Source organism: Schistosoma mansoni, chromosome 1 (assembly GCF_000237925.1).
Source record: "Schistosoma mansoni strain Puerto Rico chromosome 1, complete genome".
NCBI lineage: Eukaryota > Metazoa > Platyhelminthes > Trematoda > Strigeidida > Schistosomatidae > Schistosoma > Schistosoma mansoni.
The window spans coordinates 15439693-15454806 of record NC_031495.1 but is presented as its reverse complement, the minus strand read 5'-3'; the positions used below and the strand labels follow the sequence as shown (position 1 = coordinate 15454806).

General features: G+C 31.2%; 1 protein-coding gene across 1 annotated transcript in view; it reads left to right on the top strand.

Moving 5' to 3' along the window:
• Window positions 1-1801: 1801 nt before the first annotated feature.
• Smp_141070 (hypothetical protein) overlaps window positions 1802-15114 on the top strand; it is a gene marked incomplete at both ends in the record, with an annotated part of 118507 nt that continues 105194 nt past the window's right edge. Inside the window, 2 exons of the mRNA XM_018793410.1 lie at window positions 1802-1864; window positions 3780-4314. Of these exons, the coding sequence (XP_018647925.1) occupies window positions 1802-1864; window positions 3780-4314 (598 nt within the window). The remainder of the gene's footprint in view (window positions 1865-3779; window positions 4315-15114) is intronic.

Below are 15114 nucleotides of genomic sequence, written 5' to 3'. Positions count from 1 at the left end.
GAACTCGTATTCGGTTCAAACATAACAAGACCATATGCTTAATTCATTGTGATTGTTACACGTTTGGACTTTTTGGAATCACCAAACGACATTGGAACAACTGTCCAATGTAATTCGGCTTTCAGTGACTTTTTAAGTGATTCCATTCCGTAAAGAAAAACATTTTCAAGTTCGACTGCTTTCCATTAAATATTTGACTAAGTTAATTGAAAGAATTGAATATCTATCGATGACTTTGACAAATGCTAAACTCACAAAAGTCTGTCCGCCGTCCAAATATCCAAACGTATTATGGTACAAGTATGGGGAGTGGGGAATGAAAAATAAGAACCTGACTTTTAAATTTTTGCGCAAGACTCAAATACTACTTAGTTTAGTGGTTTTAACTAACTACTCCTGCACTGAACAAGAACACGAGCGAGGACAATCTAATTACAGAATATCTCGGTAAAATAAGAGAACCATATAGTAAATAGTTAATTTGCAAACTATCAATCAATTGTCTCAGTCTTGAACGTTCCTTCTGCAAATATCAGTCCAACGTCTGTGATTATTATTGTTCGTGCATTTTCATACCGATTGCGTTTCGGTCCCGTTCTTTCGTTATCGATTTTCTACTGAAATACATTCAATACCTGACCATCGTTATATACTTTCTATGTGGATATAAGTAACCCGCACCACACTACTAGTTTCGATTTTAAGATTGTCTTAATATGAGACTTGTGTTATTGATGATTGTTGTGTATTGCTTTCCTTAATAAATGTAAGTGCATTGTGTGCGCCTGCTGGGTCGTTGACTCACCCTTTCTTTTGTTCTTCTCTTTTCCAGCCCTGGGAGGCAAAACCCGACTCACACGTCCTCGTCGTGCCTCCTGGATCATGGGACTATTCCCATGAACCAACATAAGCGGTAACCCGGATGGTAGAGATCGGCCTAATCAACCACTCTACTTATACTCATAAATGATTACGAGGGCTACAAAGAATCACTGCATAATTATTGTTGGTTCAAAAAGAAAGAATAAATGAGTCTGAAATCTCCACAACCCCCTTCTAAAATATCGCACTTGGAAACAAAAAAAATACTACATAATTCTGATAAACTTCGTCTTCTCATTGTATTATCGAAATACTACTCTGAGTAATTATCATTTTGAATTTAAAAAATCACAATGAATAAAAGAATGTAATTCTGTTTTTTAATCCCATAAACATGCTGAAATGTGAAATAAAATGTCGAGGAGAAAAAAAATGAAAATAATAAAGCAAATTGAAGATTATAATAATTAGCTTAAGTTTTATTTACAAACATATTAATTAAGGAGTTTTTGTGGAGATTTCAGTATTTTCATAGTTGAGATCATGAGTCAACTGAAGCTAGACCACCATGGAAAACCTGGAAGCACTGGACGGCCGTTTCGTCCTATTGTTATTATAATAAATAAATGTTTATTTTTGGTCATAGAAACAAAAATAAATAAAGTGATGATTTGAGATAAACAAATAATTATATACATAGAATGTGTAACAGTTCTTAATGAGTACTGAGTTAGTAAAATGTATTCTCAATCTGTTTAGTTAATTGAGATGATGGATTAATTTCATTTCTATCAGATGTGTATAAAATGAATTGAGAAGGGAATCTATTTGCTTTTATCATTTTTTCTCAGTGAAGTACTAAGAATATTGATTTGAAAATAGTTTTCATCAGGAACATGTATTCACCACAGACTATCGGTAATTACTTAAATTGATACAGTGAAAAAATATATTATCACATTTTCCAGTTTTTTTTGTTATGGAAAGAAGAGCAGCAGAGTGTATAGTATTCGATCATTTGATTAATAGTAATCAAAATCAAGTATACTACATAAAAAAATAGTCGAATCAAGTAGCTTATAGAGCAAGTCAATAAACTTGCATCTATATGTTTCAAATTTTCAATACAAAGCTACACACATAAAGTGTAGTTAATGAGTTACTGTCTCATTCCCAACTCAGTTAAATTAGTTATTCATGAGTTCAGTTAAGAATTTTATGGAATTCATGTAGAAACTAATCGTTAGTGAAAGTAGACTTATTAATAAGTTAGGTGATTCCGTTGGTATTTTATGTAGTTTAAAGATGATTGTCATCATGAATTAATAATATTTTCTGAAAATATGTTAAAGTTCTTACAACATTCTAAAGAAATAACCTGAAGAAATTGAAAGTTAAAGCAGTCAAAGGATACAGAGAAAATCTATAAATTTAAGGAAGTATTGAGAATCTTTACAAATATTTGTAGAGCTTTATTTAAACATTGAGAGTGTTTCATCGATATCTTTTCTCCCTAAAAGATAAATATAAGTATTTATAAAGTGTTTTTTTTCGAAGTTTCTGATTTTCTTCTAAACAAACAAGGGACTGAGGATTATTTTATATTCGATGTGATTAGCATCAACTTTTCCAATGACCTCAATTTTAGTAGTAAAAGACATGAGAAAATTCCATGGAAGGTCGGTTTCAACGTATTTCAAAATATAAGTGATATCAAGCTAATAAACTGTTTTACTTCTGTAATTTGTATACTCTTTGTCGATCGTGAATACTAAAGAAAACAATGATATCCAAAGTGTAACAGTAATAGTTGGTTGAGTCTGGAAGTTGATGAAGGTGGGACAAATTATCTGGTTATTTAAAGGGTGCATGCAAATAGATCTATTAAAATAGTCCTTTTACTTGAAGACATATCTTTATCTAGTTTATTTCACTAACATTAATCAAGCGTTAAACGCTTAATTAGTTATTCACTGGAGGTCACTAATTGGCCCTAATGATCCCATCCACCTATTTACTTTGTAATATTATGAATCTAGTTGTCATTACTACATCAGTTAAGTAATTACTAAAAGGACACATTTTTTTCCTTAATCGATGTATCGACAGCTTAGAATTCAATCGATTGTTAATCCAATGCATAAACTTCGCCTATGCTACACGTGTTCTAATTGACTTAGGGAAACAGAAATTATAAGAAAATCAACAAATGTTGATCAATCAAGTGACTAGTGTATCTTTATTTAAAACTAGATCATTGTAATTATTGTTGTGAACATAGAACTCGTCTTTAGTTTCACCGTCGGTTAACATAATATTTAACCATACGGATAGCTTTTCGTGTCTGACTAATAGTCCCTTTTTTCAGTTATGTCCTTATAGTTTCCTATACGTTCCAATCGTTATTCTGTCGTTGTCAATACTACACATATTCAAATACATACAAACAAGCATATACATTAATACATACATCGAATAGTAGATATACAAACACATATCTTCCCAACTAACTGATGACATCCAATTATTTAGGTGATCTGTCTTTACTACGCCTACACCACTTGTAACAACCTCTTTTGTAAATGTATTTTTTTTGTACATGTATGTTTGTTGGTATGTTCAATGGATGTATGTGCATGTGAGTAGTGTATGTGAATGTAACAACCGATTGATCAAATCTATTTCACACATTTCGGCATGAATATACTGGCCGAATTCCATGTGACCATACCTCAGATGCACACTCGGGTTTATTAATTATATTGTCATACAAGTAAAAAAAAGACAAAAATTCTTGGAATTTGATTGATTTTTTGTTGTTTTTTTTTCAAAAAAACCATAGTTGGGGTCTACGAGAGAATACTAAGGGAGAAATTAAGTAGAAACAAACAAACAAATAAACAAACATGAAACAACAATCACAAAAACAACAACATTCCAACATTTCTACAACTCAGGATAATGTTATTTCGTCTAATGTCAATAAATATACTTATTCTTCAACTAACAATAAAGGACAAGAGAAGAAAATTATTGCATGTCGACATAAATCAAATATGAATCAACTAAAAACAAATGAAAAATCAGATCACAAATTAGTAACCAATCAAAAAATCACTGGAATAGAGAATACTATTCATATCCCATCTGATTCACATCAATGTCAACAATCATCTTCATCTCCTCTATCTATTCAAAATAGTAATTCAAATCGTTATGATTTAATGAATAGAAAACAACAAATGAAACATAAGGATTTGTTATCACGTTCATTAAAATTAACAACATCTAATGAACATGATAGTAAGTTAAAACAACATGGATTAAATACGGATAATAGTCATCGTGAAATAATTCAAGGAAGTTATACATCATCAGGACCGACTACAACTAGTAATACAACAATGACAACAATTAATACTAGTACCAACTTACCGACTAGTTCAGAAATTCATGAATCTAAATTTTATAATCAACCTGAAAATATTGAAAGTAAGTACAAATAGATTAGAAAATAAATTAGTTAGATTACACTTAATAAGGTTTGACAAATTTATCATTTTAAGGATTATTTTGGATTGACACTGTTGCACATTTACTGAAGTTACTGACATTGGTATTATGAAATAAACCATAAAAGATATTATTCTTTTTAAGGCTTTCTATCACACAGTTTACATCATGGACTGACCTTAGTTAAACAACCATTAAAAACCAGTAAGCACTAAACAACTCTTTATAATACTATATGACTATTCAGAAGTGCTCAACCTGGCAGAATTGAGAATTCAACCTAAGACCTTTCGGTCTCACTGAGTAGGACCACCGAGTCGACATCTAATGGTTTACATTCCTAAATTCAACTGATTCACAATATTACATAACCTTTTTTCAGTGCTATTTGTGCGTAACTGCTTCACATCTGGAATGGTTGAACTCCACTGGTAATGGTTTCTCATCAGATCTCTGATAATTCTTTTTTAAAATTAATTGCTAGTAAGCACATATGGACTATAAAACTTAATAATCTTCCCAAACCCCTTATCCTTCTTATTTCGACTTAATTAATTCTATTAGGATGAAGAATTTATTGTATTGGCATTTAGTTAACTATCTTCTTGAAGTTCTCATTATCAATGTGACAATGAACGATGAAATCGTATATTAGGAAATTAAAAACACAATTAATTACAACAATATTCGCTTTTTTATTGAACATTTTCCTAGACAATTGTAATGTAATTATACCTGTGGTAATCATGAGGGGCCCCAAATGAGACAAAGCATGCCTTCTGGATTCCGTAGTTAGTCATACACTACATATACTAAAACAGCGTTAAGTTAATTCTCTCTATTATTCATGTCAAGTTGTATTTATATATATATATATATATATATATATATATATATATATATAATGTTCTAAAAAGTAATGAGATCAATTTTGTGTAGGGTATTGTGGATGAGCACTACACAGGAGTCTTGAATGAAGACAAAACTTATGTCCAGTAATTTAAGTGGTTTACATTGATTATCTAACTCATATCTTTCTGACTGAGATCATGAATCGATTGATGTAAGGTCACCATTAAAAACCTGAAAGCAATGTATGGCCATTTCGTCCTAGTATGTGACGTCCAGTGCTTCCAGGTTTTCAATGGTGGTCTAACATCAATGGATTCATGAGCTCAATCAAAAACTTAACAATCTCTACAACCCCATACTGATATCTTTCTGTAATGATAACTACTTTTCATTTAGAGATTTTGAAACTAAAACAGTGTCTTCTAAGTCATGTATGTAATTTATTTCAGTTTTTTTAATTATAAAATCATGGTGTAATGAAACTTAGGATCTTTGGTTAATTTCTATGACTACTACTGAATTTTAGACTCCAATAAACTAAATTCGGTTTAGTGCATGGAATTATCATATATCTAGTCTGGACTAATTTATGTTGATAGGAGGTTTGACGTACAATAATGTATCTAATTTAAATACTTATTAATACTATAAATATGTGTTTTGTTCCTTTTTTGTTTTCATTTATTATTTTCTTTGATGGAAAATTGTCAACGAATTCTTCCGTCTTATTGTTTAGTATACCATAAACTTATTCAATAGAAGACACAAAAATTACTTTCATATTACAGATGGTAATTTCCATCACGAACTGACGTCAAGCAGATAAATAATGAGAATCGGAAAGCACTTTAAATATATTTCACTTATGACTTGAGGTTCCCCCACACGGTGAACTCGTAATCTTGCATAGGAGTGAAGCTAGAATTTTCAAGACCTACAGTGAACATGATGCTACTGAACTTCATTTCTTGTTAAACTTCGATTATTTGTAAAATATCTTTTAATAAACATCAGTAGTAAAAGTGGAGACTTTGGTTAAGGCATTGGTAGGTTATAACACGTAATTTGCTTTCTGATTTCATATAGTAACGGAGCTTTATTTCAATTTGACCTAAATAATTCAGTCTCATTCCATTAGTGCTTAATGATTGAAGAAATATATATTTGTTTAATAATTTATGGGTAGTAATCTGAGTAAAGCATATGGAGCTTCCAAGAGAAGTATACTATATCAGTAACTTGAAGTCTGTATTTAACGAAATTACCATTGAAATATTCATATATCAATAGAGCTTCTATAGAATTGAACCAAGTATACTAGTAGTCCACTAGTAACTAGCAGATCTGTTCATCAATATCAACTGAATCTTATTAATATTTATGCTAGTCATTTTGAATTACACAGATTCCATTATTCGAGTAAATAGTTTCCTTAAAATTGACAAAATTCCTTACTGATAGAATCACTGCTTCTTTTCATTCATTTTTCAACCTTTGAATATGAAACATTCCATATATGCAATCTTGTTTACAAATAAATAAGATCAACGAATTCATTCAGTAAATAAACATGTGAATGATATAATCTGATGAATAAAAACATGATATTCAAAATAATAATCTTTGTAAGACATGCATATAATTTCCACATTTGAAGTTTTACTAAAATATAATTTACAAGCATAGAATTAATATCAGGAGGGGTTTTTGTGGATATTATAGTAATTTCGATAGTTGAGATCATTAGTCAATTGCAGTCAGACCGTTGGATGCCGGCTTAGTGGTCTAGAGGTTAAGAATTCGCGCGCGAGACTGGTAGGTCCTGGGTTCAAATCTCTTAAGGTGGGATCATGGATGCACACTGCTGTCGAGTACCGAAATAGGATGAAACGGCCATTCAGTGCTTCCAGGTTTTTCATGTGGTCTAACTTCAACATAGGATTCTTCAAAATTTCATTGATCATATTACTAGGTGTAATTGATGAAGATCTATTCAACGACAACAACAACGATGACGACAAATGATATTAGTTTTATGTAAAATACATTTGGAAGATGAATGAACTTTATTTATTTATTTATTATAAATAAGTAACATTACATTGTTAGAAGTAAATTAAAAATGAAATAATTAATGAATAAAGAAAAAAAAAACTGACTTTACAATGAAAGGTAATAATGAAGTTTAACAAATTGTTTTTTTTACAACAAACTGAATTCAAGTTTTCTGATAAGTTTTTTAAAAAGGAAAAAAAACGTATTGCATCGTATTGACTGATTTTAGGGGAAATAAAAGATAAAACTGAACGGTGCCAATAAAGTTGAACCATAAAACTGAAATATATAAAAAAATAAAAAAAGGATTGATCAATAATAATAATGGCAGTCAGTAGAATAAATCATCGTGATAAAATAAAAAAATTGGTCATTGAAAATGGAATTGAAAATTAAAAGAAAGCAGTAAAAATCAATTGTCTTAAATAATTTCAGAAGGGGTTTCGTGGATATTATGATAATTTTTTAACAGTTGAGATCATGAATCAGTTGAAGTTAGACCACCATGGAAAACCTGAAAGCAGTGGGTGACCGTTTCGTCCTATTATGGGACACCTCAGCGAATCGCATCCACAATCTCGCCTCGCGAGATTCGAACCCAGGACCTACCAGTCTCGCGCGTGAGCACTTAACCTCTAGAACCACTGAGCCGGTTGACATCCAACGGTGTTAATGTCTAACTTCAACTGATCCAGGAAATTGAGCGACACATCCACGAATGTCTTCAGTGAGTTGATGTCTCACAACAGACCTGGTTAAGCGCCCGCGCGCGAGACTGATACGTCCTGAGTTCGAATCTCGTGAGGCGGGATCGTGGATGCTCACTTCTAAGGAGTCCCACAATAAGACGAAACGGCCGGCCAGTGCTCCGAGGTTTTGCATGGTAGTCTAGCTTCAATTGAGTCATGGTCTCAATCTAAAATAATTGGAGATTGCGATAAAATTTAGCATGAAAGTTAAGCGGATAAGTTGTGTTAATTATTATTTCCTCCCATATTATGTTATTTATTAAATTGTTTTTATAATTAATGAAACTATTAGGCGGATAATATTATGTGTAGAGTTTTACGTGGCAAATTAGATTATTGAGGTTTTAAACTATTATAATCTAAAGCAGTTGAACTATGTAGTATTTATGCCCACTTAACGTTAGATCTAATGTATTATATTATATGGAATCGGATTTGATATGAAGTACTAAGGGATGCCATATCAAGTTATAACATCTGAGAATAATGTCAGTGTTTGTTGAATTGAGATAGAAATGAGAATAAGCTTCTTGAGATGGTTAGAAGTAAAAGTTAAAAATATTGAAGATATGCCTTAGAACTAGTTTAATCTATTCATGTGCATTGATTCTTCCTACTCTATTTGATCTTGAACATAATATTATTCTAAACTTATTACTCTTTGATTTTTTTGAAGTGACTTTTGATCTAATTTATCATTTATGATACAGAATTCGCTTTTACTCGTTTGAGGGTATTGACTTTTCACAATCATTCAACGTAAAGTCATCTTATAGTTTATATTGTATTTACTGTACCAAAAACAACTTGAGAGTGAATGGAATATTAAGAGTTTTGATACGGAAATTGATCTGTTCATCAATAAATGATAAGAAATTCAGTTGTTCCTGGGGTCATATTAGTTTTAATATGATCAAACAGTTTTGTTTATGTTAATCATAGTGTTCTAATCTACAGTAATTAATACTTGGAACGAATTTCTAATAATTTGAACTTTTACCTTTATTTGTACAATTCTCATCATATACTTATCACGTAATTCCTCTTTTCAATGAAAGTGAATTTGTTAAAGAATAACAATTTAGAGATCTAATAAAGCAGACTATTGAGAAAGCTTATCACTCAAATTATCTTACAAATTAAATTTCTTGATAGTCTCCAAGTATAATTTTTGTTAATACCTAAAAGATGTTAAAAAAATGTTAACTGAATTCCATGAAATCGATCCAGATTAAATATTTTATAAATTAATATTTTTATCAGAAGGGGGTTTTGTGGAGATTTTAGTGCTCGCGCGAGAGACTAATAGGTCCTGGGTTCGAATCTCGTGAGGCGGGATCGTGGATGCTCACTGCTGAGGAGTCCCACAATAGGACGAAACGGCCGTCCAGTGCTTCCAGGTTTTCCACGGTAGTCTAGCTTCAATTGACTCATGATCTCAACTATATAAAATTAATATTTTGTAAGGATATTGTTCAAATGTTTATCTGTTGTACTTTTTAATACAATACTTTGAATTAGTAGGAATATATCTGTGATACTAATAGAAGAAATACTATTCCTAATATTTAACACATTGTCTCTTATTTGATAATAATGACGTTTGCGTTTTATACAGTGTCATGTTAGTTGATACACATATATAATAACTCATTTTTTGCAAATCATTATTAGCATGAACGAAATAATATCAGTAGTTACTAAAGTATTTTTATGAAGTTCTTCCAGGTTTTCCATGGTGGTCTAGCTTCAATTGACTCATGATTTCAACTATAAAATTACTAAAATCTCCACAAAAGCCCCTTCTGAATAAGAAATGTTAAAGGATAGTTCATCTTGAAAATAAAACTGACGTGGGGAATTAGGAGGAGTTAGACAATGTTTACATTCTACTTTATGATTTTTCAACAATATGCATTTCACATCTTACACAGTACTAAGTTCAAAGAACTTTACGTCTTATGATCACATTATACCATTTTTAACATTCAAAGTCAAAATATACAATGGCTTTCATATTTTCAACTTTAATCCAATTCAGTATAAAACTTAATCCATAATCCATATAACATTAATAAAGTACTATATAATCAATAGTTTATTCAATTCTTAATAGAATTTAATTTTAGAAATCTATTTCGAAATTAATCACCAAGGGAATATACAATTTTTAATAATATGAAAATCATTTTTAAACAAAAAAAAATTTTTTTCTTATGGGATTTACAAAAAAAAATATTTTTGATGAAAATTTATTGATTTTTCTTTTAGGGATTGTATAAAATTATTTTAATAAATGAAGAAATATTTCCTTTGAATCAGTATAGTATAATGAGACTAATGGATGTATGTATGTTGGTCAAAATGTTTATTGGAACAGCGAAATTGTAGATCTATGAGAATTTTCTATTAGGAATATATAGCCAAATCTTATTTTATAAGTGGTTTTAAAAAGAGAAACTAATTACTGAACATACTTTTAGATGGGAAGATACAAGTAAACAACACCAAGTGAATTTATACTTTTAGATGGTTCCAAAATTTCAACTTCACTTTTAACTTATTACGGTAAGGAGTCGTTTAGTTTATGATTACAACACTTACCATGATATATAAGAACCTTCGTTTAAATTAGAGCGAATAGTTTCATAGTATTTGGGCGCCGAGTTAAATGAATTTGAAGTAAATCAGACGTTTCGCTTGGCAATCTGGTCCAAGCTTTTTCAAGGAAATACCATGATAATTATTTGTACATCATCTTTGAAAAAGATATTTTTGTATAATTTACCTGAGGAAAATAAGCACTATACTACTGATATGACTTGAATAGATGTTCGATGTATCCATTACCCAAGTACCCAAAATGTAGTACTTGTTGTAGGTAATAAATTGATAGACGACTATCATGAGTAGTGAAGGGGTGTGTGTGATTTAACTGGCTGGGGTCTTTAAAATGCACAAAATATATAACTGAGGATTATGGTTTCATAGCATACTGTAATAACAAATAGACATCCACTATCTAACTTCATACAAATGTTTAACATTTTTCATTATTTATCAGTTTTTTAATGCAGCTAGTACTAAGTAAAAATTCATGATAACCTCATTTTGTATAAAAAACACAATTTCAAACAAAGATGGATAGTAGCTAGCAGTGGAATCCATGACATACGTTTCCTCCTATTTGGGACTCGTCACCTCAATCTATTTCCAGCCCAGTGTTACTGTCCACACTAGTAACTTTCAACAAGTGGGTGATCTCCAGTTAGATATTAGGAGTTCAGAAATCGATATGTAAATAATTTGTATTCTTTTCGATGCATATTGCCAGCAACCACCATGTTTTTGATTGGGCTCTTTTGTACAGAGAAATGTCATAAACTTTTCATAAATGCACCTGAATAGATTATGAGACTAATGGGCATAATGATGTGTTAAAACAAACAAGAAAACAGATAACTTGTTGAGATATCCAGATGATAGGAACAGTTAGCCCAGATATTGAAGCACATATACTCTGAAACTAGAATTTGTGTTCTTTTCGTGAAAAAAACAAACACTGGCTTATTTATAATGAAACATATAAATGTTTTAATATACGAAAAACAAGTTTAATTGGCAGCAAATATAAAAAATTATTTTAAGCGATTGTATTTATTTCATACGATATATAGTATAGGACGCATAATCAATACTTTTGAATCACATCATGAACTCACCTTCTATGCTGAATATAGTAATAATGATAATAATATATCTGCTGGTGACTAACTTCAGGAAGAATTTCTGGAATTTCAGTAAGAAGTCGTGATCAGAGGAGTTCAATTGTGACAGAATTGTAAGAAAGATATCACAAGTGACGACAGATGTTAGCTGTACAATATTGGGAATTGGCGGAATTTAGAAATGTGAATCATTAGGTGGGGATTCCAAGATCTCAATGTGGTACATTAGTCGCAATTATTGGAGGTCCTAATTTTGATCTCATATACGGTCATAAGTGTGTACTACTAAGGTGTCTCATACTAGAATAAAAATATGTTCAGTGCTTCATGATTTGTAATGATCGCTCAATTAAAATAGTCCGTTGTGCAAATGAAAACCTAGACAAATTCCAAGAACCTCATATATCAGTTATAACTAACGCTATTTTAAACAAAGATGGATGGTGGCTAGCAGCAGAATCCAAGACTCGCTTTTCGTCCTATTCGCGAAGATACAAGCGAACAATACCAAGTGAAATAACACTAATTTACTTCTGTGATATAAATACTATTGATCTCTTTAATTCAAAATTTAATTAAATACTACAAGGCTATTTCAAAGGTTTTGGTTCACACGTTTTAAGGTCGTACGTGATTATTATTGATTTTCATGAATAATTATATCTTTTTAATCCTATGTACAACTTTTTCATAAAAAAGTAACGGAAAATTATTAATCATTATTGTCATCAATTAAAAGATCATATCTACGCTCTTATTTCTATCATTACCACTTTAAAAAAACCATTCTAATCTAAATGGATTATACTTTGAAGAGTGAAATTCAAAATGAATATTGTTTATTGGTTGTGGACACCTAAATCTTAATGTTGTTATTTCCACAAAAATGAGAATCTAATATTCATCGCTATTAAAGTCAGAAATTTATCCATCTTCAGAGTTATCTGAGTTTAAATGAGAACTATAAGTACTAGGAATGTAGGTATATGAAGTCGATAATTCTCAAACAGAACTAAATATGCATTTTGAATCCAACTGTTAGACTACATGAAAAAGTATACTCAACTAGTTAATACAGACAATATAACGTTTTTCTTTTAAAAGAAATGCTGATCAACTGATATAGATAAATTCAACCCTTAATTATAATAATAACAATAACAACAATTTTTTATGTGTAGTTGAAATCATAAGTCAATTGAAGCTAGACCACCATGGAAAACTTGGAAACACTGGACGGCCGTTTCGTCCTATTATGGGACTCCTCAGCAGTGCGCATCCACGAACAGGCTCTCGCGAGATTCGAACCCAGGACCTACCAGTCTCGCGCCAGAGCACCTAATCGATAGACCACTGAGCCGGTATCCAACGATGTTAATGTCTAACTTCAACCAATCCACGAAATCGAGTAACCATTTCACCAATGTCTTCAGTGAGTTGATATCTCCAAACAGACCTGGTTGAACTCCACTGGTTACTGATTCTCACTAGAACTCCAGGAAATACCTCATGGAGCCAGTCAAATTATAAACTTATTGAAATATTGTAACTTGTACTGAACAAATACAGAACTCTAATGATCCTATCCAAAATAGATTAGAATACATAGTTACATAATTGATAATATTAAGTTTTTAAATTTTCCATATTTTTCAATGGTTGATATATTGAACAAAATTGTTCTATTTGATCAATATTATAAAATTTATTGATTTTGTCTATCTTATATCTTTTTATCTTTTCATATGAAATTATAATTTTTCAATGACAGTCTAGATGACGATGATAGTAGTAGTAGTTTCAATCATTGATCTTTTTTTTCCACACCACCCTCACCCACAGTTTGAAAGAAACTTTTTTTCATGTTACAAATAAATTTTATTTGTTCTAGAGAAAAAAATAGGCAACGTTTTTACTTTCAAACGAATGTAGAGACAAACAAAAAAAATGAATGAATAGTAAAAATTGACATTTGAATATAAAACATAATTTCAAATTATTTTTTTACTATTGTTGTTGGTTCATTTTGTTTGTATACAATCGTGTGGTTTCGTTTTGTCGAAGAGGAAATTTCGTCAATCAGTATAGTTAAAATATAATAAATCATTAAATTATATTATTTGTTTGAATGGAGTAATGATAACCAAATGGGGATTTTATTGACTTGTCTAAGAAAATATTATGTTGTTTTGAGAAAAAGAAAAGAAAACCTTCTTTCGTTGAAAACACAATCAAGCAAACTATTATTTAATATCAGAAGGGGGTAATGTGGATATTCTAGTAATTTTAATATTTGAGATCATGAGTCAATTTAAGCTAGACCACCATGGAAAACGTGGAAGCAATGGACGGCCGTTTCGTTCTATTGTGGGACTCCTCAGTGCGTTATCCAGTGGATTCCACTGCTAGCCACTATCCATCTTTGCTCATAATGCTTGTGAATGAAGGCTATATTGAGACAATACGCACAGTATGCACATATGTCAATTCGAGACTGATCAATTGCAGTCCTAAACATCAATGGGAACATTCAAACAAACAATACTAAATGAATTTAAACTTCACCACATTGCACAAGCAAGTGGCTATCAGGACTTAGTATCTGAGTGGATAACGCGATGGCGTTTGAAGCGAACGGTGCTGGGTTCGAGTCCCAGAGTGAACATCAACTCTGAGCCGCAGGTACATCTAGCTGACGAGTGTCAAATAAGACGAAACGCGCGTCCTAGATTCTACTGCTAGCCACTATCCATCTTGGCTTAAAAAAATGTTGTTTGTTGAGTAAATATGAAAAAAATTGTTTAATTACATTAAGATGTTTAATTTATAGATTAAATTATGATAAAAAAATTTATCGAAAATTGTAACTTTTTATAATTTGGAAAATACATTTTCCGTTAAACTCAAAGTGTTTTCTGTAAACATTTCTACTGCATTATATGCACAAAGGATGTTTAAGATATTTTTAGAAGAATCGGAAGGGCAATTTTGTGAATATTATAGTAACTTTTTAATAGTTGAGATCATGAGTCAATTTAAGCTAGACCACCATGGAAAACGTGGAAGCAATGGACGGCCGTTTCGTTCTATTGTGGGACTCCTCAGTGCGTTATCCAGTGGATTCCACTGCTAGCCACTATCCATCTTTGCTCATAATGCTTGTGAATGAAGGCTATATTGAGACAATACGCACAGTATGCACATATGTCAATTCGAGACTGATCAATTGCAGTCCTAAACATCAATGGGAACATTCAAACAAACAATACTAAATGAATTTAAACTTCACCACATTGCACAAGCAAGTGGCTATCAGGACTTAGTATCTGAGTGGATAACGCGATGGCGTTTGAAGCGAACGGTGCTGGGTTCGAGTCCCAGAGTGAACATCAACT